Genomic DNA, 24796 nt, shown 5'->3' on the forward strand with positions numbered 1-24796 from the left:
CTCAGTTTTAGCAGACAACAACTCTTTACATTTATTTCGATATGATGAACTTTACAAAAAATACTTCCTTTGATATTAACAAAATAGAAAAAAAGTTGCAATTACAACATTTATTCCTAATTAACATTTCTATATTGCTATTGAAAAACATTAGAGTCTGCCTCTAAAAATTGTGGCGCAAAATTTGCCATTCAATTATTTACCCTTTCAAATGCGCTTACTTCCAACGCAACGACGCGTACATAGCAGAATCAGTTGCATTTGAATTATTCAATTCGGCATTAACGAAATGAACCGTATATGGACCCACCCTATCCCATACGGTATTTATTTCTATTTGTTTACCTAAATACAGCGATATTTTCTATCAATGCCCAGAGTGTTTGAACGGTGATGTGACTCGAACAAATCTGTACTGTGTCAGCGCTTTCTATTCACACTTGAAGCGAAATAGAATAAAGGATCATAGCTTTGAAACTTTGAAGTGCGTTGATCTAAAATGGTGTGTCGAAAGTGAACACTTCACACGAACATTGACCTTCTCTCTAGGAATCTTGCTCTCAAAACCAGACGCTCCTTTTGCTTTAGTTGAAACGCGCATCGTTTTATAAAAAAACGACTTCGCACAATACTAATCAGCCTATGGGCTATAGTATAGCCGTATATAGGGTCGTCACTCACGCCTTTGTTGTTGTTTAAATTCATTATTGGAAGACAGATCAAGTAAACTAAAAAGAATAAAAAAAAACATTTACCAAACTCAATCGAATAGCTCAATAGCTTTGTCATATCAGCCGTTCAAAATGAATGCTTTATTGCACTGTTTAGACCTTCTACTCTCGAAAACAACAACTCAATATTTCTGTGAAGGGCATACCCTTTAAACTGTGTCACGACCACCGTTCAAAGTCTACACACTAGTGTTAAATAGACGCGGTGTTGCCTTTTTTCACCAGTGACAGGGAATAAAATCAGGTAAAACGTTTTTTCGGTCTGAAAAGGTCATGTACCAAGTGCCTGGAAAAGGAATCTTTGATCGATTGATCGTTCCTGGTATTGGTGACGGTCACGAGCTCTCTGACGGCTCGGTGTCATGTTTAACGTGGGGCGGTACATAGAAGAGACCAGCGGCGCCAGCGAGTATCAAGTCACCGATCAGCGGTGTTGACCATCTTGCGCATGTCCCCGTGTTCTATCATCTCATGGTAAGGCCGAGAGAGGTGGTACTGTTACCTTGCTTGAGCATACTGGTGTTAAAAGTAATTGCCACCATCGTGTGACTAGTATTATTACTACGGCACGATATCATTCGTTAAAATGTGAGATTCTAGAAAACACTCAGACCCAACACCATCCCACGAATTTCCTGGATTTAAGACCCAACCTCATCCCAGGAATATTCTGGACATCAGACCCAACCCCATCCTAAGAATTTCCTGGACTTCAGACTGGACTTCAGACCCAACCCCATCCCAAGAATTCCCTGGACTTAAGACCCAACCCAATCCCAGGAATTTCCTGGACATCACACCCAACAACATCCTAAGAATTTCCTGGACTTCAGACCGACTAATTCCAAGAACTTCCTGGACTTCAGACGAAGACTCATTCCAAGAACTTCCTTGACTTCAGACCAAGACTCATTCCAAGAATTTCCTGGACTTCAGAACCGACCCCATCCCCAAAATTTTCTTGGCTTCAGACTCCTAGGACCTTGGATAATGTCCTAATGCTAATAGTGCTGACGAAAATGACGATTTTAAATATGATGACGCGACAGTGGTTGTCACGATATTACTCTTCGTGGCGTCAATAGGTGGCTATAGTAATTGATATTCTAATGTTTACCTCCTCGTCCATGTACTTCGCTAGCTCTGTTCTCAGCAGTCCATATTTCTCCTTCATATCGTCCTGGTACATACGCTGGTCTTCTTTAATCAACTGGTTATTGATCTCTAGCGCTTTACCGCAGAACTTCAGGAATTCCCTAGAGAAAAAGCAACGTCGTGTTACATTTCAAACAATTTGTACCTCGCTGTTTGCTTCGACAACGTTTACTTTGGAAAAGGCTGTACTTCCTCACTTGAAAAATCAAGCTGCTAAAAAAAAAAACCCAACCCTCTACGGAAGGCACCAACTTTACCCACCAGTATACGGCTGCTCGAAGTGTCCCTCCACCAGAAAGCCCGTCCCTCCCCCCCCCCCAGAAGGCACCGCCTTAACCTACCTGTACACATTCTGTAGCCGCTCGATGTGTTTGCCTGGATGCTTGTGACACACAGTCTTGTCCAGGAAGGCTTGGGCGTACGCTTGAGGCCCAGCGTTAACCTGCAAACCGGCATAAATACACGCAATATTATCATAGAGCTACTTTGCTTCGCACACTCTAACCCAGGGGATGTACGCCATAACTCAGAGACAACCCAATACAAGTCAATTTTTAACAGCTTAGTCATTAAACAAACTGAAACACGAAATTCTAAAAGAGAATATTAAAATTATAACATAGCCTTATCAGAGATTCCCATTTATCAAAGAGCTACATTGCTTCGCATACAGTACTTTCCCCCTTTAAAATAACCCAGGGGATGAAATCAATACAATATGTAGTCAAGACTTCTTTAAATATATTTAAACTCTTTTCATATTTGTTTATAGAATACATGTTTTAGTTTACAGGTTGAGAAACAGGATTTTCATCATTGCTGGGAGATCTTAAAGGTTCCTTTTTTTTAATAAGAACCTGTTTCAAGTTTTAGGCTAAATAGGTTTTAATGGGGGTCTAAATTGGTATTTTTAGGCTAATAGGTTCTTAAAATCTAGGTTCTTATAAGCAGGTAAGCATTGTAATCTAATCCCCGGGGGTGTACGACCCCCCTCAGAAACAACCCCATATCCTATATTAGTATAAATCCACTCACATACTATCACAAATCTCGTAATTTGATTGGTTCCCGTACTCACTATCTATTGAACCATAGATAGTGAGTAGCGAAAAAGCCAGCGTTTTCGCGCCAAGAGCGTTTTTTTTATTACTGAGAATTATTTAAATCGTAATTTTTTCGAAGGTAGTACGTGAGTGGATTTATACTAAAACAATTACGCGCTACGCACTACGCGCCTCGTTGACTATCTATTGACTCATAGAAAACTGGAACTCGTAGTCGAAGTCGAAGTTCAAACGTCGTATTATCCATGAGCCGTACTAAATGCAAATGCATACAAATAAATCAAGTCAATTGTTTGATCTCCATTTGCATGCATTTGCATTGAATACGGCTCATGGAAAATAGTACGTTTGAACTTAGCCTAATTGTTAAATAAAGTAGTCACTCAAACAAGAAATTGCCCGTATGACAACTTTATCATCATAACATAGCCTTATCAGTTATGGCAACTCAGCGGGGTCTCCTCGTGGCCATGCGCACGCATATTTACCTGTATACTGACGCTGCCCTGCAGCACGAGTTGCAGCCTCTTCATGTCGGGTGGGGACTGGGTGGTGAATTGCTCCAGTTCCTTTACCTTGTTTTGCATCTCATCATACGCGACCTGAGACACCGACAACGAATAGCGTGCTTAGTCAATTGAATATTTACCCACGTAACGCATACCATCATACGCGACCTGGGACACCGACAACGAATAGCGGGCTTAGTCAATTGAATATTTACCCACATAACGCATACCATCATACGCGACCTGAGACACCGACAACAAATAGCGGGTTTAGTCAATTGAATATTTACCCACGTAACGCATACCATCATAGGCGACCTGGGACACCGACAACGAATAGAGTGCTTAGTCAATTGAATATTTACCCACGTAACGCATACCATCATAGGCGACCTGGGACACCGACAACGAATAGCGGGCTTAGTCAATTGAATATTTACCCACACAACGCATACCATCATAGGCGACCTGAGACACGACAACGAATAGCGGGTTTAGTCAATTGAATATTTACTCACGTAACGCATACAATCATACGCGACCTGAGACACCGAAAACGAATAGCGTGCTTAGTCAATTAAATATTTACCTACGTAACGCATACCATCATAGGCGACCTGGGACACGGACAACGAATAGCGTGCTTAGTCAATTGAATATTTACCCACGGAACGCATACCATCATACGCGACCTGAGCCCCCTACAACGAATAGCGGGCTTAGTCAATTGAATATTTACCCACGTAACGCATACCATCATATGCGACCTGAGACACCGACAACAAATAGCGGGTTTAGGTAATTGAATATTTACCCACGTAACGCATACCATCATAGCCGATCTGGGACACCGACAACGAATAGTGGGTTTAGTTCATTGAATATTTACCCACCTAACGCATACCATCATACGCGACCTGAGACACCAAAAACGAATAGCGTGCTTTTTCAATTCAATTAAATATTTACCTACGTAACGCATACCATCATAGGCGACCTGGGACACCGACAACGAATAGCGTGCTTAGTCAATTGAATATTTACCCACGTAACGCATACCATCATACGCGACCTGAGTCACCTACAACGAATAGCGTGCTTAGTCAATTGAATATTTACCCAAATAACGCATACCATCATATGCGAACTGAGACACCGACAAAAAATAGCGGGTTTAGTCAATTGAATATTTACCCACGTAACGCATACCATCATACGCGACCTGAGACACCGAAAACGAATAGCGTGCTTAGTCAATTTAATATTTACCTATGTAACGCATACCATCATAGGTGACCTGGGACACCGACAACGAATAGCGTGCTTAGTCAATTGAATATTTACCCACGTAACGCATACCATCATACGCGACCTGGGAAACCGACAACGAATAGCGGGTTTAGTCAATTGAGCTATTCAATGTTTGGTACAATAAGAGGTGGGGCTGGCGCAGCCACCAGGTCCCACTGGCCCTAAGGGTGACACTGGCGACACAGGCCCCACCGATCCCACTGGCCCTAAGGGTGACACTGGCGCCACTGGCCCCACAGGTCCCACTGGCCCTAAGGGTGAAATTGGCGCCACAGGCCCCACTGGCCCCACCGATCCCACTGGCCCTAAGGGTGACACTGGCGCCACTGGCCCCACAGGTCCCACTGGCCCTAAGGGTGAAATTGGCGCCACAGGCCCCACTGGCCCCACAGGTCCCACTGGCCCTAAGGGTGACACTGGCGCCACAGGCCCCACTGGCCCCACAGGTCCCACTGTCCCTAAGGGTGACACTGGCGCCACAGGCCCTGCTGGCCCCACAGGTCCCACTGGCCCTAAGGGTGAAATTGGCGCCACAGGCCCCACTGGCCCCACAGGTCCCACTGTCCCTAAGGGTGACACTGGCGCCACAGGCCCTGCTGGCCCCACAGGTCCCACTGGCCCTAAGGGTGAAATTGGCGCCACAGGCCCCACTGGCCCCACAGGTCCCACTGGCCCTAAGGGTGACACTGGCGCCACAGGCCCCACTGGCCCCACAGGTCCCACTGTCCCTTAGGGTGACACTGGCGCCACAGGCCCTGCTGGCCCCACCGGTCCCACTGGCCCTAAGGGTGAAATTGGCGCCACAGGCCCCACTGGCCCCACCGATCCCACTGGCCCTAAGGGTGACACTGGCGCCACTGGCCCCACAGGTCCCACTGGCCCTAAGGGTGAAATTGGCGCCACAGGCCCCACTGGCCCCACCGATCCCACTGGCCCTAAGGGTGACACTGGCGCCACTGGCCCCACAGGTCCCACTGGCCCTAAGGGTGAAATTGGCGCCACAGGCCCCACTGGCCCCACCGATCCCACTGGCCCTAAGGGTGAAATTGGCGCCACAGGCCCCACTGGCCCCACCGATCCCACTGGCCCTAAGGGTGACACTGGCGCCACTGGCCCCACAGGTCCCACTGGCCCTAAGGGTGAAATTGGCGCCACAGGCCCCACTGGCCCCACCGATCCCACTGGCCCTAAAGGGTGACACTGGCGCCACAGGCCCTGCTGGCCCCACCGATCCCACTGGCCCTAAGGGTGACACTGGTGCCACAGGCCCCTTTATACCGGCGGTCGGTGCTATCATATAATCAAAACAAACCCATTTTTGATGACTAATTTGTATTATTGTTGTATGCATTTTTCAAAATTTAAGAAATGCCCTCTTTAAAAACAAATTTATCAGCATTGCTGTTATTATTAAGCATGTCTATTGTAAACATATGTTGTACAGAATTGAAAAAACTGTTTAACTAGTTTCTGACTTATGCTAAACTATATGTATGTGATTCTTAGCTGATCACAATAGAAGCAGTTAAAAAATATATGACTTTCACAATTGCGTCAAATGAAAACATAAACAGTTACATTAGAGAAACAGTACTACCGTGAACACCGGTTATACCATATTTGTTTACATACATTGTTTCTATTTATTTTCATTAATTTCAATGAGCAAGCCCTAACCAATGTCTATCATAAACATATCTTGTACAGAATATTAGGCTTGAAAATCTGTTTAACTAGTTTCTCACTTATGCTAAACTTTATGTATGTGATTCTTAGCTGATCACAATAGAAGCAGTTCAAGAATATATGACTTTCACAATTGCGTCAAATGAAAACATAAACAGTTACATTAGAGAAACAGTACTACCGTGAACACCGGTTATACCATATTATTTTACATACATTGTTTCTATTTATTTTCATTAATTTCAATGAGCAAGTACTAACCAATGTCTATCGTAAACATATGTTGTACAGAATATTAGGCTTGAAAATCTGTTTAACTAGTTTCTCACTTATGCTAAACTATATGTATGTGGTTCTTTAGCTGATAACAATAGAAGCAGTCCAAGAATATATGACTTTCACAATTGCGTCAAATGAAAACATAAACAGTTAACCCTAGTAGGTTAGCATAAAAAAGATAACTAGGTTCTTCATTTGCAGGGTTTTACTTTAATCAGAATATTGAAAATAATTATTTATCAAGACATTTATTATTGATCCTATTACATTATAAAGCCCATTGCATACTAACCTTTCACTGCAATCCATGTTCTGCTCATCAAGTCCTTAAAATAGGTGAATTTCGCGTAGAAAGGACGGGAGTAAACGGCTATGCGTTTAGAGGTTACGATAATGGCGTTCGTTCGACCGTTATGGTTTTGCGTCTTGGGCCCAAGCCCCTCTCGGCCACTAAAGCAAAGAACGCCCGGTGCATTTTCATTTTACGGTCTTATATCCAGTGCCGTACATTATTATTTTTGGTTATATCGATTTACCTACTTATTATGCAAATATTCAAAATGGCCGCGCGGAGTTTGAAACTTGAATTTGTTTTGTTAGCGAGACGTCGCATCGCAAAAATCGACCAAAACAGCAAAATATCCTGCTCTATACCAACTTTGATATTTGATTGATGAGTTCCTGTGCTCGAAAGTAAAATATCGTTTGGGAAACCTTTTCAAATTGAGCGCTTTTATTGGAGACTGCCGTAAAATCGAACTCTCTTCGTAATGTCTACGTTTAGAAAAAGAGAAATATGAGTATGATGGACCAAATTCTACGGCTTAGGACCTTGACAGGACTAAACTAGGATAAATGAGGATCATGGCATACTAAAACAATTTTCACCACAAGCCGAAACGAGTGCCCACAGGGTATGGTGAAAGTTGAGAAGAGCGGAGGTTGAATTGTGAGGACGATAGTGCGAGTCAAGGCCCAACGTCTATACAACAGGGAAAAATCGCCGAAGAATAGGTATGAAAATTTGTGTCAACATTTAGCCGAAAAGCATTTTACCCTACCCTTGTCTCTCGGGGGTTCGCTTCTTATCACCCTTTAGCTAAATGTCTGCGACCACCACAACAACATGGGGGGGGGCACTCTAGCTGTAAACATGACTGTTGGTTCCGACAGATACGAACATTTTATGCCCCCAAAAGAATGGAACCGCGCCACCCCTAAGAATATACCTGCATCTGAACTCTATACCCAAAACTCCACCAAGAATAGATAGCCCCCCCCCCCCTTCCCCCCAAAAAAGTAACCCAAATCTGAGTTCTATTCGTAAAACATACAAAAGCTTGAAACTTGCCAGTCCCGTAAAAAAAGTTTTAAAAGGAAAAATGTGCTTATCAAATTTAATTTATTTTTATTCCCTTTTATAAAAAAAACTTTATCCTCCTCACCTCCAAGGCCCTAGTCATCAAACCCGGTACAATTTTACTTCCTTGTCTTCGCACCTTGTGTGAGCACACCACATGTGACATGCCCTCAGTCATCATAACCTCACTCCCCTTACCATGCATTTCTCAACCTTTAATTTTACACTCTATGCCTTTTCCTATTTGTCTGCACACACCATAAAATAGCCCTCATTGAGTAAGCGCATTACATAGCCACTCAAACCATTGCCCCTCTAAAATCTAATGCTAGAGGGGCATAATATGTTAAAATAAGCATTTGCAATAAGAACTTTTTGATTAATTAGCCCCCCCTACGCATCCTAAAAAATACCCAAACCCGAGTTCTATACGTAAAATATACCAAGCATAGAAACTTACCTCCCAAATAAATAACCAAACCTAAATTCTATAGCCCAAGCATACAAAATCTTGCTATAAGGGAGCTTCAACTCTCAGATTTGCTTATTTAATAAAATCAATTTTATTCCATTTTTATAAAAAAGACAACAAACAAACTCTGTGCAATAGGCACTGAGATAAAAAATGCTCCTGAAGTATCACCAAATATAAATATTTATTTTCCATACAGTATGATATCTATGACTGCACAATCATACTCCTAGAATCTCCGAGGCCTAGTAATCAAACCTGGTACAAGAGGGGTAAAAAGAAGGGCATAATATGCTAAAATAACCATTTGCGATAAGGATTTTTTGTCAAATTAGCCCCCCCCCCCCCAAAAAAAAAAAAAAAATACTCAAACCTGAGTTCTATACATAAAATATACCAAGTATAGAAACTTATCTCCCAAACAATTACTCAAACCTATATACCCCAAACATATAAATTCTTAATATCACTATAGTTTTAAAGGGGAGCTTCAACACTCAGACTTGCCTATCAAATCAAATTAATTTAATTCTATTTTTATAAAAAAAAGACTCTTTGCGAATATAATAGAGGCTGGCGAGAAAAAAAATAAGCCTGAAGTATCACCAAATATGAATAGATATTTTCCATATGATATCTGCTCTAGTGAAGCTTGGAGCCTCTGGTACCCAGGGTATGACTATACTCCCATTCTCCTATTATCTCCAAGCATAGTAATCAAACATGGTACAAGTTTACTTCATCTTCACAACCTGTGTCAGCACCCCCAATTAGACATACCCTTAGTCACCACCCCTTTGCCCTTACCATGCCTTTTCCTCACCATAGTTTACACTTTATGCCTTTTTCCATTTGTCTGCACACACAATGAAATACACCCTCAATGGCTCTAACTTGGTGTTAGAACCTGTGTATTAAGCACGATTTGTGTCACAAAACTTCCTTTTTTTAATAAAATGAATCATGATGAAAACAGAGCTGGATACAATGAAGTCCTTTGGGGATGGTTCTGACACTGAGGTATACATACACCCCTCATTGAATAAGCACATTACATAGCCCCTCAAACAAGTGCCCCTCTAGAATCCATTTATAAAAAAAGCCATAATGTGAGCATTTGTGGTAAGGACTTTTTTTTACAACGAGTAATAGCAAAGTAATGCAGCAATGAAAAATGACTGCCATCCCTGAGATTTACTGATCATAGCAAATCTATTTATTCCAGGATCAAATATAAACATTTAAACAGTACTTTCATGTAGTGTCTTTAAATTGCATACAATAAACAGGGACTCGCGGCCATTCTGTATAAGATTCATTTTAGTTTCAATATCCCAGCTAAAATTTTTCTTGGAGTGTCTTCATTCCGAGTGCGAAAGCAAGATAAATCCAGGGTAATTTTGTGCATTTGTATGACTTGATGAAACGTACAACTAGATAATTGGTGATCAACGTTATAGCCTGCTAGCAGTGGCTTACCCTTCCGCGTTCATTACAGTACGATTCGGTGAAGTCGTAAAAATAACCCTGCAAATGAGGTCTGTTGCCGATGAGAAACAACACAAATAGGGTATATATGACGCACTGAGTCGGTGAAATCCCTGCTTAAACAGATAAGAAGAAATCACTGCTAGCAGAGAGTTAAAAAGCGGCGTTCAACATGATTTTCCCGATTCAACGGAACCGCCATTTTGTTTTCCCACTCTGAGTTGAGGCGTGTCCGCGTGAGACTGGGCATAGTAATACTCATCTCTGATTGGTTAATCAGATTGTTTATCAAATATAACCAAAAATGGTAATGTTCCGCACTGCTATCTGCAAAGCGGGACTTCTTTTCTTATAATCTCAAGAAGCATTTCTATTAGAAACAATATATATTATGTTTAAATCAGATCTAAGATTTTAAAACAATTATCACCCTTCGTATCTTTCTTTTCAATGTAGTACTAATTCTGAAAAAAAATACACCTCATAAAACTCGTGTTCGATTCCAATGCCTGTCTTTGATTACGTTTCTTATTGTTGTAGTATAGCTTTCAGTGAACCAGTTGCAAGCATTTGTTATTGATCGAGGAGTGACATATTCTTTATCATGGAGTTTCAGACTTGCTCGTTCAGGTGTACCTCTGTCTCTTTTTTCCGTTCGGGGATAGGGCTAGTCTGCGTGCAGGCTATAATGCAGATGTAGACAGGTGAAAGAAAGAGATATTGGCCGTTTCTGTTTCGACAGTAGCGGTCGGCATTTGTGGCGACGGAGAGCGACTCCTTAGCTGGCTAATGTTTAAGTACACCTTGAATTTGAGAGAGAATGATGGCCTTTGGTATTGATTGTGGTGCCTTTTGATCGAGAGTAAACGTTTGAAACTTACTTCTTTATACTACGTATTCGTGGACAATAAGGACTGTATTAGTCCGTCATAGTACCGTGTCATTTAGAATATTGTTATTCACTTTGAAAGTTGCTTTGTGTTACAAATTCTGTTCCCAACTGTCATGCACAAAAAAATGAATATTTCTTTTAAGAGAATGGACAATATTGATGACTTCGCTCATGGACACTCCGAAAAGGATGGGTGGAGCGCCAGTTCTGACGAGAAATGGAAGATGGATGTACTCAGGGCATATACCCACTTCTCGTTCCTGCTCAACGATGAGCAACGTATGCTTGACGAGCAGGACGAGACAAGTGTGGGGATTGCCCTGAGGGGGCTTGAATTGATGTATAAAAAAAGAACGGGCAGGAACTTGCCCATGACCCACCCGGTCATTTTTGACGAACTGAAAAGAATGAGGCTGAAAAGTTCAAGCGCCAAGCAGCCGCTAGCGCTGATCGCGCCCCCTACCGACGCTCTGCGTCGTCTTCGTCGCCGGCAGGCAAATGCAAAACAGAGCCTTGGGATCCATGTAAGTCACTTGACACTACAAAACCGTAAATCAATTTATCTTTATTTAACCGATTGCGTTGTGTTTCTGTGTCTAGACTGATCCCATCCAACTCGTCATCCACACTGTGGCTTCGGAGGAGGCTGCCTGCCAGGTAGGACGCACGAAACTTGCTCGAGGAAACATGCACGAGCACGTAATAAATTTCAGGACTCTGAATTAAATCTGTTGTCTTTCTGTGTTTAGACTGACCCCTTTCCGACCGGCCTAGAAAGCTGCAACACATCTTGCCAGGTAGGACGCACGAAACTTGCTCGAGGAAACATGCACGAGCACGTAATAGATTTCAGGACTCTGAATTAAATCTGTTGTCTTTCTGTGTTTAGACTGACCCCTTTCCGACCGGCCTAGAAAGCTGCAACACAGCTTGCCAGGTAGGACGCACGAAACTTGCTCGAGGAAACATGCACTAGCACGTAATAGATTGCAGGACTTTGAATTAAATCTGTTGTCTTTTTGTGTTTAGACTGACCCCGTCCTGACCATCACCAATGCACCAATCCAGGGAGCGACCAGCCAGGTAAGACGTTTGGCAATTGCCTGAGCACCTAACCCCATTGCTCGACCTCTGAATTTACCAAGTAATATGTCTCTGCCCAGTGTTATACCCCTGGCGCCCTTGAGGTGGACGAGCAGGATGAGAAGGACGATGTAAAGGAAGAAGAAGAAGAAGACGAGCAAAAGGTACAAATTTAAATGCCATAGTGCTGATGGCCTCACGTGTGCCAGGCTAATATAGAGCGGTTGATTTATTTACACTCTATTTTTCTCTTGTAGTGGCAGCCAAAGAAATCCAGCGCACCCCGCAGCTGGTGTTGCGTCTGCCAGAAATACGAAACAAAGATACTCCGGCACCTGCGATCCATACATGACCTTAAGGGCGAAGGCTTGGCAAAGAAGAGGGAAGAGTGCCGCGTGGCGACCCGGGAGAGAGCATTAGCGGAGAGAGAGCCACCAAAACACGGGCGGACGGTCGTATGCCCGATCTGCCATGTACCTAATACGAATTTGAGCCGGCACCCCAAAAACGTACATGACATCGATCGGGCATCCCCTAGACTGAAGGAGCTCCTTCTGTTCGCCGAGCTGATGAGGTAATTTGGAGCCCATTTCGTCCGACTTCAACCTTGTGGCGGAATCTGATATCTCTTTTACCTTTCTTTCTCAGAACAAAAGGGAAAACTGAGACGCCCTCCGTTTCCGCTACCGCTTCTTCTCCCGGCCTTGTGCCGAACGATGTCACTGGCCCGTCCCGGGCACATGTACTCGCCTCCACGTCTTCCCCTGGCCTTGTGCCAACAAAGCAGGTCGCTGGCCCCACCGGGGCAAATACAAAGTACCTGTCTTCAGAGGAAGAGGAAGAACCCAGCATTGCTCATAGACAGGCTAGACACACCAAACGTCCCGCGCTCGTGGAGTCCGACCAGAACTCCACGAGTGACGATGACTTTGACGTCACTAAACAGCCGGTCTCGTCCTCGGACGATGAGGTTAGTGTCGCCCTTATGACCACTACATCTGTTAACGTTTCTCTCCTCACCATTCTTTTTTAACTCATCAGTCAATCGATGCTGAAGACCAGCAGCAGTTACTTCTGGTAGTAGATGAGTTCGCGCTTTTCCTCCAGCGCCCCCATGGCGGAGACCTAAAAGAAACCATGGCCCGGGAGATAGCTGCTAAGGTTCGGTCCATCGCCGAAGCTACAACGCCATCAGCCAGCTATCTCCTGGACGCCTTTGGAGATATCGATAGAGTCTGGGACCGCTTCTTCCCCCCCAGACGCGCGAAGGGCCCCAACCATCTTAAGGCAACAACGCTTCGGGGGTACGTCGACTCCCTACAGCGCTTCGTTGGGTATGTTCCTAATAGCGCCGAGGTGCGCCCTTCAAGGGCTGAGCGGCTGGCCCTCAAGCGCCTCCAGGCCGTCCTCCCTGCCTGGAAGACATGTCTGGCGAAGTCCCAAAAATGGGAGCGTGGGCAGCGCTACATGCAAGACAGGGAGAACGTCCTAACCTTGGGTCAGGTCAAGCAGGTGTTACATTCTGCGACTGCAAAGAAGTGTGGCGCCCGCTTAGACCTGGCCTTTAAGGAATATCAAGAAGGCCTTCCCAAAAGCCCCGTGACTACGCAGGAGGTAATCGACTGCAGAAATTATCTCATCGTATGCCTGGCCACCTTCTGCACGGCGCGGGCTTCTCTAATCTCGGGCTTAACCGTTGAGGGGTTCCAGAAGCAATACGACAACCCCAAGATAGACAAACACGGGTTAAAGCTGTTCACAGTGACGGACCACAAGACTGCAGTTGCGCACGGCCCCCTTACTGTACACCTAGATCGTGAGACTCGGGACAGGGTCTATGCGTACATTGGTAGTCCGCCCCCTTCTGCTAATAGCCGGCTTGGCAGACCCTCTTCTCGTTTTCTCAACTACCTCAGGGAAAGGAGTGGCGAGCGCAAATGTGCACAATTGCATGGGCTCCTTTTAAAAGATCTCGGGCGTTAGGCTCCGCGAAGGCCAGACGTTAACCCCAACCGCCATACGTAAGATGTGGGCCACCACATTTCACGAGTCTGGGGAAGACGGCCGATCCATGGAAGAGCTCGCCATGCTGGCAAAACACCGGGTGGCGACGCAGCATAACTATTACATCTGCTCTGACCGTGCTAGGATGGCAGCATCCGCCAGTGCTGCCATCAGCAAGCGGATAAGATCTCCCGAGACTCCAGAGGCTGAGACTGCCACTAAGACTGAGGCACCACCCGTGGCTGAGACTCCTTCCCGCCCCGTACCCTCGGACGCCGACGACTACGTGTGCCCTTGTACCTGTGGGCACCATAAATATCACAGTGTCGGAAAACAACGCGCGGTGAGGTACACCTTCTCCTCCACGGAGCAAAACATGATCAAGATAATCTTTGTGGCAATAATCCAAAGCAATAAGCATCCTTCTGAGCTTGAGATTGAAAAAAAAATGGAAATCGTACGGAAGATCCCGCCAGATGTGGGAGCGCTGGGACTGCCCCGGCTGGAGGAAGACGCTCGTTACAAAAATTTATAACGAGCGGAAGCTTCATCGAAGAAGTCTGCTGTGAAGTCCAGCCCGGTCGCAGTCTTAGCACAGCCTCATTCTCAGTACAGCCTCATTCTCAGTACTACACAGTTCAAGCCTGGCCCAAGTCCAGCCCGGTCGCAGTCTTAGCACAGCCTCATTCTCAGCACAGCCTCATCCTCAGTACTGCACAGTTCAAGCCTGGCCAAGTCCAGCACGGTCGCAGTCTCAGCACAGCCTCATTCTCAGTACTGCACAGTTCAAGCCTGGCTCAAGTCCAGCACGGTCGCAGTTGCAGCCCGGCGCAGTCTCAGCACAGCCTCATCCTCAGTCCTGCACAGTTCAAGCCTGGCCCACATGAGGAGCTTTGATAGGGAAATAAAGTGACGTAAGGGTGAGTTCAAACCACCCTTACACTCGAGATGGTGTTTTAATCCGCAACACCTTTGGGCGGCCTGGCTTTATGCGCTTGACATCTCACAGGATGTAATGTTACCGCTAATGGGTCCTTGTTTATATTTCTATCAATATCTAGTCAAACAGTTTTCAGTAGCGAAGCATAAATAACTACACCCAAGGCAAGTAAATGTTAAACTGATAATAACAGCAACAATAGGATGAAATCATTTTAATACTCTATAACTTTAAAACAGTATTTACAAAACGTTATTTATGAACAAAACACTAAAAGAATGCAATTGATATCAACCGAGTAAAGCAAACGTTTCTGTAAATAGGCGTGTTGTATCTAGTAATCAAAACTTATTTATTGCCGTTTCGTTAGCCGACTCTATAATCCGGAAAACGGATATTTCAGGCTTTATAATTTAGGGCGCATCTCACTCGACTGCTTTGTCGCTAGCTGTATCGCCGGAATCACGGATAGATTACATTAGATAGATTACAACGTGCCGCAACAAAGATAGCCATTTTACAAAAGGAAAAAAAATATCACTACTTAGGGAAGGCTTGCCCTTTCCGTTTACAACTTCGGGGGCGATGTATGAGTCTGACTCAAGTGGTGGGCCCGTGGCACGCGGCATTTAGCCAGGCTTGCGTTGACGACGCTCCCGAAGTCGATAATCACCGGGTTGAAATTGCCAGCTTCTCCATCCAGGACCAGATTGAATTCAATTTAGTACCAAAGGCCTTCATATTGAATTTAATCAGCGAACTTGGGAGCCCACGGCCCGACAGTGTGAAAAGGATGCATCATTTTCGTCCACCAGTTTTACGGGATGTTGCTATGCGGATTTCTTACAAGTTGTTTGAGATCGAGCGATTTCGTAGACTTATAGAAAATGCTGGATACAAGTTTAAAAAAGACGTTAGCTGGCGAGGAAACGCAGTTGTCGAAGAAGACGAATCGCTCGAATCACTCCAGAAACTAGAACTAGCGCGAAATCGGGCAGGGAAAACCAAGTCGGCCAGACCCACGTGCCGCAGCTCCATTGTCGTGCACACCCCCAAAGGGCGGATTTCCCGCGAAATTGAGATAATCTGGTGGACAGACTTGTATGAGGATACTGACATAGCGAAACTTTTTTTGTTAACAAAGTATTTTTCAATTAAACTGTTTGTATTCCAGCTAACAATTCTTTTTCTGTATTCTTTTTAATGTTAATAAATAAATGTTTACAAAAAACAATGGTCTCATTGATCTTCATTTTACGGATTAACTAGTATCCAGGTGATATTATCAGCTAAAATTCGAGGACTATTATACAAACAATCTTAGCTCTAAGACAATACCACAGATAAACTAGTATCCAAGTGATATCATCAGCTAAAATTAGAGGACTTTTATACTAGCAATCTTAGCTCTACGGAGACAATACCACAGATAAACCAGTATCCAAGTGATATCATCAGCTAAAATTAGAGGACTATTATACAATCAATCTTAGCGCTAAGACAATACCACAGATAAACTAGTATCCAAGTGATATCATCAGCTAAAATTAGAGGACTATTATACAAGCAATCTTAGCTCCAAGACAATACCACAGATAAACTAGTATCCAAGAGATATCATCAGCTAAAGTTAGAGGACTATTACACAAGCAATCTTAGCTCTAAGACAATACCACAGATAAACCAGTATCCAAGTGATATCATCAGCTAAAATTAGAGGACTATTATACAAGCAATCTTAGCGCTAAGACAATACCACAGATAAACTAGTATCCAAATGATATCATCAGCTAAAATTAGAGGACTATTATACAAGCAATTTTAGCTCTAAGACAATACTACAGATAAACTAGTACCCGGTGATATTATCAGCTAAAATTAGAGGACTATTATACAAACAATCTTAGCTCTAAGACAATACCACAGATAAACTAGTATCCAAGTGATATCATCAGCTAAAATTAGAGGACTATTATACAAGCAATCTTAGCTCTAAGACAATACTACAGATAAACTAGTATCCAGGTGATATTATCAGCTAAAATTAGAGGACTATTATACAAACAATCTTAGCTCTAAGACAATACCACAGATAAACTAGTATCCAAGTGAAATCATCAGCTAAAATTTGAGGACTATTATTCAAGCAATCTTAGCTCTAAGACAATACCACAGATAAACTAGTATCCAAGTGATATAATCAGCTAAAGTTAGAGGACTATTATACAAGCAATCTTAGCTCCTAGACAATACCACAGATAAACTAGTATCCAGGTGATATTATCAGCTAAAATTAGAGGACTATTATACTAGCAATCTTAGCTCTAAGACAATACCACAGATAAACTAGTATCCAAGTGAAATCATCAGCTAAAATTAGAGAACTATTATACAAGCAATCTTAGCGCTAAGACAATACCACAGATAAACTAGTATCCAAACGATATCATCAGCTAAAATTAGAGGACTATTATACAAACAATCTTAGCTCTAAGACAATACCACAGATAAACCAGTATTCAAGTGATATCATCAGCTAAAATTAGAGGACTATTATACAAGCAATCTTAGCTCTAAGACAATACCACAGATAAACTACTATCGAAGTGATCTAATCAGCTAAAGAAAATTAGAGGACTATTATACTAGCAATCTTAGCTCTACGGAGACAATACCACAGATAAACCAGTATCCAAGTGATATCATCAGCTAAAATTAGAGGACTATTATACAAGCAATCTTAGTGCTAAGACAATACCACAGATAAACTAGTATCCAAATGATATCATCAGCTAAAATTAGAGGACTATTATACAAGCAATTTTAGCTCTAAGACAATACCACAGATAACATCTACATCTACATAATTAATTAACTAAAATAAATTAAAAAAATAAATAAATTAATTAATTAAAAAATAAAAATAAATAAATAAATAAATAAATAAAAATAAAAAATAAAAAGCATAAAATAAAATAATAATAGAAATAATAATAATAATAAAAAATAAAAAATAAATAATAATACAAATAATAATAAGGCAGAATAAAAATAATAATAAGGCAGAATAAAAAAAAAGATTAAATAAAGTAAAAAGATAAAAATCGTTTAAACAGCATTATTGGTATTAATATAATTTTATTGATTTAATTTAATTCTATTTGTTCTCTAAAAATATCTGCACTAGTGGAATCCAGGGTAAGGCGGGCAGCTTGTTCCATTCTTTTATTGTCCTACAGAAAAACGAGTTCTTATAAGCTTCTGTTCTTGGACATAACTCAATAAGTTTATCTGGATGAGAGCTGCGTAATTGGCGGGTGCGTCTATCAATATTGTCTGGTATCTCAAGTGCTGATTTTTTGTTAACAGCCTTGTAAAATAATGTAAGCCTGGCATCCTGGCGCCTTTTAGAGAGAGGGGGCCACTCCAAATCGTTTAGGATGTTTGTGACTGTGCCAGGAGTCCTATCCCAGCAATTTTTAACAAAACGACCCGCCCTCCTTTGAACCTTCTCAATCTGTTTGACGTGTTTCTTCAACCATGGATCCCAGGCAGAGCTGGCATACTCTAAGTGTGGAAGAACGAGCGATTTATAAGCAGCTTCCCTAATGTTCTCTGGGCAGTTGCTTAGGTTGCGCCTAAGAAAACCTAAGGTCTGGTTGGCTTTGGACACTTTGTTGTTTATATGCCAGCTCCAGTCAAGTGTGTTCGAGAGCTCGACGCCTAGGTATGGATGGTGTTCAACTGGTTTAAGGATGTGGTTCATCAATGTGTAGTTAAATACTATAGGTTCCCTATTTCTCGTGACTCTCATGACAAAACATTTTGTTGGGTTAAAGGACATGAGCCATTTCTCTGCCCATTTCTCGATGGAGGTAAGATCAGACTGGAGCTGATGTGCATCAGAAGTCGCCTCGATGACACTGTATAAAAGAGTATCATCAGCAAACAATCTTATGGTAGAAGATTTACAATCATTGCCGATGTCATTTATGTAGAGTAAAAACATCAGTGGGCCGAGAACGGTCCCCTGGGGCACACCAGATGACACACTTATAGGGGCAGATGAGACTCCATCAACAAGAACGGATTGTTCCCTATGTGTTAACCAGGTTGTAAGCCAGGTCTTTAGGAGACCCCGAATTCCATAAAAATCGAGCTTGGAAATAAGCCGCTGGTGGGGAACAATATCAAAGGCTTTACTAAAATCCATGATGATCAGATCAGTTTGTCTGCCGAGATCTAGAGCTTTCCCCACATCCTCTAGGGTGGTTATTAATTGCGTTTCACAGGAAAAGTACCTGCGAAAACCATGTTGGAACTTGACGAGGATATTATGGGTATCAAGATGATTCATTATGTCATGGAAAATAATGTGCTCAAGTATTTTACAAGGTACAGCAGTCAGTGAAATAGGACGGTAGTTGGAAGGGATATTCTTATTTCCCTTTTTGAACACTGGGGTCACATTTGCACTGAGCCAGTCATTCGGGAGAGTACCGGTCTCTAAAGATTGTGTGAACAAAAACGTCAGAGCTGGGGCGATTTCATGGGCAGCTTCTTGTAAAATTTTACAGGGGATTAAATCAGGGCCATTAGCTTTCTTCGGGTTAACATTTTGAAGTAGTTTGATAACACCGTCTATAGATATTAAAGTAGACGGTATAGTCGGATAAGGACTTGGTCCAAGTGTAGGTATAGAACTATTATTTTCATGAGTAAAAACGGACTGGAACTGTGAACTCAGAGCACGTGCCTTACCAAGACTGTCACTGACTAATTCACCCTTATCATCGCGTAGGGGAGCAACACCAACATCATGGGTCTTTTTGGACTTGATGTACGTCTAGAACCGTTTGGTTATGCTATGGTTCGCTGTTTCACTACCCTCTGGGACTGTTAAGAGCTGGGACACATACTCGCTGTGTGCCTTAGCGAGTTTTTTCTTTACGAGTTTACGCAAGTCTTTAATTTTTTTCCAGGCAGCATGGTTGTTACAGTGTTTGGCATGGTTATATAGACGTTGCTTTTTTCGGATTAACCTTTTAATGGAACTAGTGATCCATGGCAAGTTCCATCTACCACTGATGTTTTTTTGTGGGATATGTTTTTTCATGATCTCAGTGATTGTGGTTTTAAAGAAATCATAGTTTTCATTGATCAATTTATGATAGGCCTCATTGTTGAAGTAATTATCAAGATGTTTTTTAAGGTCAGTTTTCACTGCACCCATATTACCTTTCTTAAATACAAAGACTTTAAGAGGCTTTTTCTTGTTGAAGGAGGGCTTCAAGTTTAGATCAAATAGCACCAGATCATGATCACTCATGCCGGGCTCAACCACTAGGTCTAATACCATCTCTGGGCAAGTGGTGAGAACAAGATCGAGGGTGTTCTCCCCTCTAGTTGGCTCCATAACATGTTGAGTCAGTGAGTGGTCGTTCACAATGTCCAAAAACTTGTGGTTTACTTCAAGCCCATAAGTAGGATTAGGTCTTACAGCGTAGTTATCATCTTCCCATGATATACTAGGCAGGTTCAGGTCACCGGTAATGAGGATGTTTGGAATTGGATTTTTAACCAGCTTGCATAATGCACCATCGAGAGCTACAAGGGGGTCAACATTTGAGTCTGGGGTCCTATAGACTGAGCCAACAAAAAGTGATTTGCTTCCTGCAATATTTATCTTTGACCAGATGCCTTCATAATTACCATCCATTTGCTCCTCGTGAGTCACCACAAGATGGTTGGAGAAAGCAGACAACACCCCTCCACCAAATTCGTTTCTATCCTTACGAAAAATGGTGTAACCTTTCTCCAGAATTTCAGCCGAAAAGACAGTGTCATTAATGTGGGTCTCATTTACATTAACAATATCAGGTTTGTAGTTGTCAATCAGGCTTTGAAATTCAAGGCGTTTATCTTTACCCTTTAAGCTACAAGCATTCAGTGTTAACACTCTCAATTTGTGGGGGTCTTTCATTTTATTTGATGCAGGAGATCTTTGTCTGGGGGAGGATGTTAGTGACTAGGGCGATTCTGAGCCGGATGATTGTACTAATGTTGATAAAGATAAATAATAATTGTCATCAGGAATGTCAGGACCACTTGATGACTTTGAGAAATTGGCCACATCACAGGCACAGCAGATCCAAGAACAAGAACTGTTAGCAAGTGTATTGTAACTTTCATTGCTTATTGAGCAGCATTTTGTGTGATACCATGCATCGCAGTAGTCGCACTGAATACCCTTCTGGTTGCATTTAACTGGTTTTGAGCATGCTCCACAGGGATACCGGTAGGTGGGACCGGGATTGAGAGGGATGTCCCCACTAAGAATGAGTAGGCGAAAGGCGAGTGAGCTTGGGTTACTTCTTGGAGCGATCAATTTTCTACGATTGGGATGAATATTGTTCATGAAAATTTTAACTTTGTCCAGGCTCATTTCAAAAAGTGCTGGTGAAATGAAGGGTCCGGCCTTAGACTCAATTAGTGGGCTCTGCCACCGTAATAAGAAATTCTGGAGATGTAGAGCAAAAAGGAGTACTATCAAGGGGGCCATGAGGTGGCCTGCCATTATGCCAGATATAATTATTATATATATATATTTTTTTTTAAAAGAATTACAGAAATAGTATTGTAGGTTATTTTCCGGTTATTACGGTTAAATAATTGTTTGATTGTATATAATTATTTGATTAGTTTCCCTTTCTTTTATTTAACTAGATCAATTAATTATTAATAATCAATAATCAAGGTAAAATTAAGTAGAATAAAATAGTTAAAAGACTACAATGAAAATGCAGGGTGGCAAAAACAAGTTGGACTCGAGTCGCCCGTAAACTGAACCAACGCGCTCAGTCAACAATGCACTTAGAACCCACTGGTAGAAAAACTCCAAGCAGTATTACACAACAACGCAATCCGACCGCAATCACTAACTCTTTGTCATCAACCCAACTGTGACTGGCCTACCGTGAGACTGACACAACAACAGCGCATCGCAATCAGGGCTCAGAAAAATATGCAAATCCTTCGCAGAATTTACAGGCGACTGATTTCGGAGCTGAATAAATTATTGTTTGTAAGTGAAGAATTATCCAAAATATCACTTAAGCTTATGGTGAAAACACAAAGTACAGTTTCAAACACAAGAAAACTAAGCCGGAAAAACAGGAGACAACGTGGGAAGTCAGTTTTTGTCGTAGGACAAAACGGCGGACAAAACAGTGTGACAGAGTCACAACAGTAAAAATATAGAAATGGCGGGAAAGACTCACGAAGTGCAACCAGTTTAGTCAAGAAAGGCTACAGGAGAAACCTTATGGCAAAAGAAAACCCTCTTGTATTACCTTATGACCCTTCGCCTGTGATATTTGTGATACTCATGCGACTTCAATGATGCAACGCTGCATTCAAGAAATCCAAAAAATTTCAATTTTCAATACGCGAATTTCTGCCTTAAAATAAACTAATATTGCTATTCTCCAACTCTTCTATATAGTCAGTAAATGAGAATGAATGTTGTAATGGTTTGATGTCTGGCGAAATACCTTGAAGGCTCCACAACTCTCCACCTCGCTCTCCACTCTCCCAAGACCAAAACCGTGTCCAATAAACTAGTATCCAAGTGATATCATCAGCTAAATTTAGAGGACTATTATACAAGCAATTTTAGCTCTAAGACAATACCACAGATAAACTAGTATCCAAGTGATATCATCAGTTAAAGTTAGAGGACTATTACACAAGCAATCTTAGCTCTAAGACAATACCACAGATAAACTAGTATCCAGGTGATATTTGGAGTAGAACAGAATGATAATATTGAAGAATTAGGGCTGACTGACTTTGGAGTAGAACAGGATGATAATATTGAAGAATTAGGGCTGACTGACTTTGGAGTAGAACAAAATGATAATGTTGAAGAATTAGGGCTGACTGACTTTGGAGTAGAACAGGATGATAATATTGAAGAATTAGGGCTGACTGACTTTGGAGTAGAACAAAATGATAATATTGAAGAATTAGGGCTGACTGACTTTGGAGTAGAACAAAATGATAATGTTGAAGAATTAGGGCTGGATGGCTTCCTGCGAGTAGAGAAGAGCATTTGATGTCCGTCTTTCCCGCCAGTTTTGTTTTTGGCGCCATCTTGCTTATTTGTCCCGCCAAAATCGACTCTTTTGCTATCCACCGCATTTATAGCAGAAATTACTTCTTCAAACTTCTTTGTTGATAAAAAATCAACTTTAGATAAATCTCTTTGCCGCAACAACCAGGCGCAGAGACCAAACATGGTTGTGACGTATGTTTTCGGCTGTTTGTTGACGAGCTCCGACTCCGTAGATTGTATCTGATCGGTCTCGATGCTGCGAATCTCGTCGGGAAAAATTTAGAATAATTCGTTTCTGGCGAAGTCAATTGACCGGCAACCACATACGTCTTTGTTGGCCACGTACCATCGCTTTTGGGGGGGAAGAGATGGCCCGGTCACTTCGTGAGCAGCACACGGGTCCGCCATCATCATCCCTCCCTCGCTTCTGCCTCTTCTGGTCGAGCGCAGCAATGCATGGTCTCCGAATACGAATTTGGCGCCCAAGTACAGTATTAACCGCAAGGAATGTATTAATCGTTGCATAGTAAGACGAAGTGTGAAAAATACAATATTGAACAGCAAAGGAACTAAACCAATCCGTAATCGTACTAGTAGCCTGCGTAGCAAGCGTTCCCGAGTGTTTCGAGCGAAAATAGAAACTCCGAGAATCAGAGGATACCGGCAAGGGGTTCGGCGAGTTTGCTCAAATTTGCTTGTCGAACACCTAGCCAATTTCCACTGATTCTCTGGGTTTCTATCCCCTCCAAACACACACGGGAGCGCTTCCTTACGAAAACTACCAGGCGTTCGTTGCAAAGCACCGAGGAGACCTAAAACGAGCCGATGATGGACAAATAACATTGACGTGCCATTGACGTGCAATAAAAAGCGCGGCCAACAGCAACTCCAGCAAACGAGCACGTTAGGAGACCATTTTTCCCGGGAGTTCTGCTACAGCTTTACTATGGCGACAAGAGTACAGTGGTTTTTCTCGCGTTGAAATCGCGCACCGGGCGCCAAGTAAATTTGAATCCGGATAAAAACCTCTGCTGGTCAAGTTGTTTAGATTGCTTTCTAGCCCCTTTCTAACCCCGAAACTTTATTTAATATTATACTTTATTATATTGAGCTTACACTACACTATCTCGCTCCCAATTTCATTGACGAGTCACAAAAAATTGTCTTTAAGAACTAGAAGTTCCTAGAGAAACTCTCAGCCATGATAGGTTAGGTGGGCTGTTGTGGTAAAATAAACCTCTTTTTTTATGACGAAGAAACTGTTCATCAAGCTCCCAACAAGCCTCTATTTACAGACTTCGAGACCGTGAAGGCCTGTTCTGTTTTTGGGAGAAACACGAATCCTATCTTAAGTAATACAATTAGGCACCACAAATATGCTAACATATTATACCTAACGCCTTTACTCCTAATGATTGACACCAACTAACACGTTTAGTCACCCCCCGCGAATTATTCTTTTCCCTCTCAAAGCTCCTCATGTCCAGCACGGTCGCAGTTGCAGCCCGGCGCAGTCTCAGTACAGCCTCATCCTCAGTACTGCACAGTTCAAGCCTGGCCAAGTCCAGCACGGTCGCAGTCTCAGCACAGGCTCATTCTCAGTACTGCACAGTTAAAGCCTGGCCCAAGTCCAGCACGGTCGAAGTCTCAGCACAGGCTCATTCTCAGTACTGCACAGTTCAAGCCTGGCCCAAGTCCAGCACGGT

At 42.6% G+C, this 24796-nt stretch overlaps 2 protein-coding genes across 6 annotated transcripts; both read right to left on the reverse strand.

Moving 5' to 3' along the window:
- Positions 1 to 5: 5 nt before the first annotated feature.
- On the reverse strand, positions 6 to 23967 carry LOC5498939 (dedicator of cytokinesis protein 9-like). Of its 3 annotated transcripts, none has more exons than XM_048732548.1 (5): positions 23017 to 23967; positions 3439 to 3552; positions 2228 to 2328; positions 1849 to 1987; positions 6 to 1247 (listed from the first exon to the last, which is right to left on the reverse strand). In XM_048732548.1, exons 2-5 carry the CDS (start codon positions 3535 to 3537, stop codon positions 1230 to 1232), a joined length of 357 nt encoding a protein of 118 aa, XP_048588505.1. In that variant the 5' UTR covers positions 3538 to 3552; positions 23017 to 23967; the 3' UTR covers positions 6 to 1229. The 3 variants fall into 3 exon arrangements, with proteins under 3 accessions (XP_048588505.1, XP_048588504.1, XP_048588503.1); XM_048732547.1 differs by lacking the exon at positions 23017 to 23967 and adding an exon at positions 22528 to 22761; XM_048732546.1 differs by lacking the exon at positions 23017 to 23967 and adding an exon at positions 7028 to 7242.
- Positions 3530 to 7021, reverse strand: LOC125572251 (WAG22 antigen-like). 3 transcript variants are annotated; one of them, XR_007313701.1, is made up of 2 exons: positions 4429 to 7021; positions 3530 to 4048 (listed from the first exon to the last, which is right to left on the reverse strand). XR_007313701.1 is itself a non-coding variant. In XM_048732545.1 (2 exons), exon 1 carries the CDS (start codon positions 6119 to 6121, stop codon positions 4859 to 4861), a length of 1263 nt encoding a protein of 420 aa, XP_048588502.1. In that variant the 5' UTR covers positions 6122 to 7021; the 3' UTR covers positions 3530 to 3627; positions 4832 to 4858. The 3 variants fall into 3 exon arrangements, 1 of the variants encoding a protein (XP_048588502.1); XM_048732545.1 differs by having other exon boundaries at positions 3530 to 3627; positions 4832 to 7021; XR_007313702.1 differs by lacking the exon at positions 3530 to 4048 and adding an exon at positions 4386 to 4428 and having other exon boundaries at positions 4504 to 7021.
- Positions 23968 to 24796: the final 829 nt, after the last annotated feature.

This window comes from Nematostella vectensis, chromosome 9, assembly GCF_932526225.1.
Source record: "Nematostella vectensis chromosome 9, jaNemVect1.1, whole genome shotgun sequence".
Taxonomy (NCBI): Eukaryota; Metazoa; Cnidaria; class Anthozoa; order Actiniaria; family Edwardsiidae; genus Nematostella; species Nematostella vectensis.

What these genes read in the sequence shown, in the direction of transcription:
- LOC5498939 (XM_048732548.1), bottom strand. Translation starts at nt 3,537, where the DNA reads ATGCAAAACAAGGTAAAGGAACTGGAGCAATTCACCACCCAGTCCCCA. An exon ending in AGGGCAGCGTCAGTATACAG is followed by an intron (nt 2,329 to 3,438) that starts GTAAATATGCGT and finishes GCCGGTTTGCAG; the next exon opens with GTTAACGCTGGGCCTCAAGC. An exon ending in CGGCTACAGAATGTGTACAG is followed by an intron (nt 1,988 to 2,227) that starts GTAGGTTAAGGC and finishes CTTTTTCTCTAG; the next exon opens with GGAATTCCTGAAGTTCTGCG.
- LOC125572251 (XM_048732545.1), bottom strand. Translation starts at nt 6,121, where the DNA reads ATGCATACAACAATAATACAAATTAGTCATCAAAAATGGGTTTGTTTT.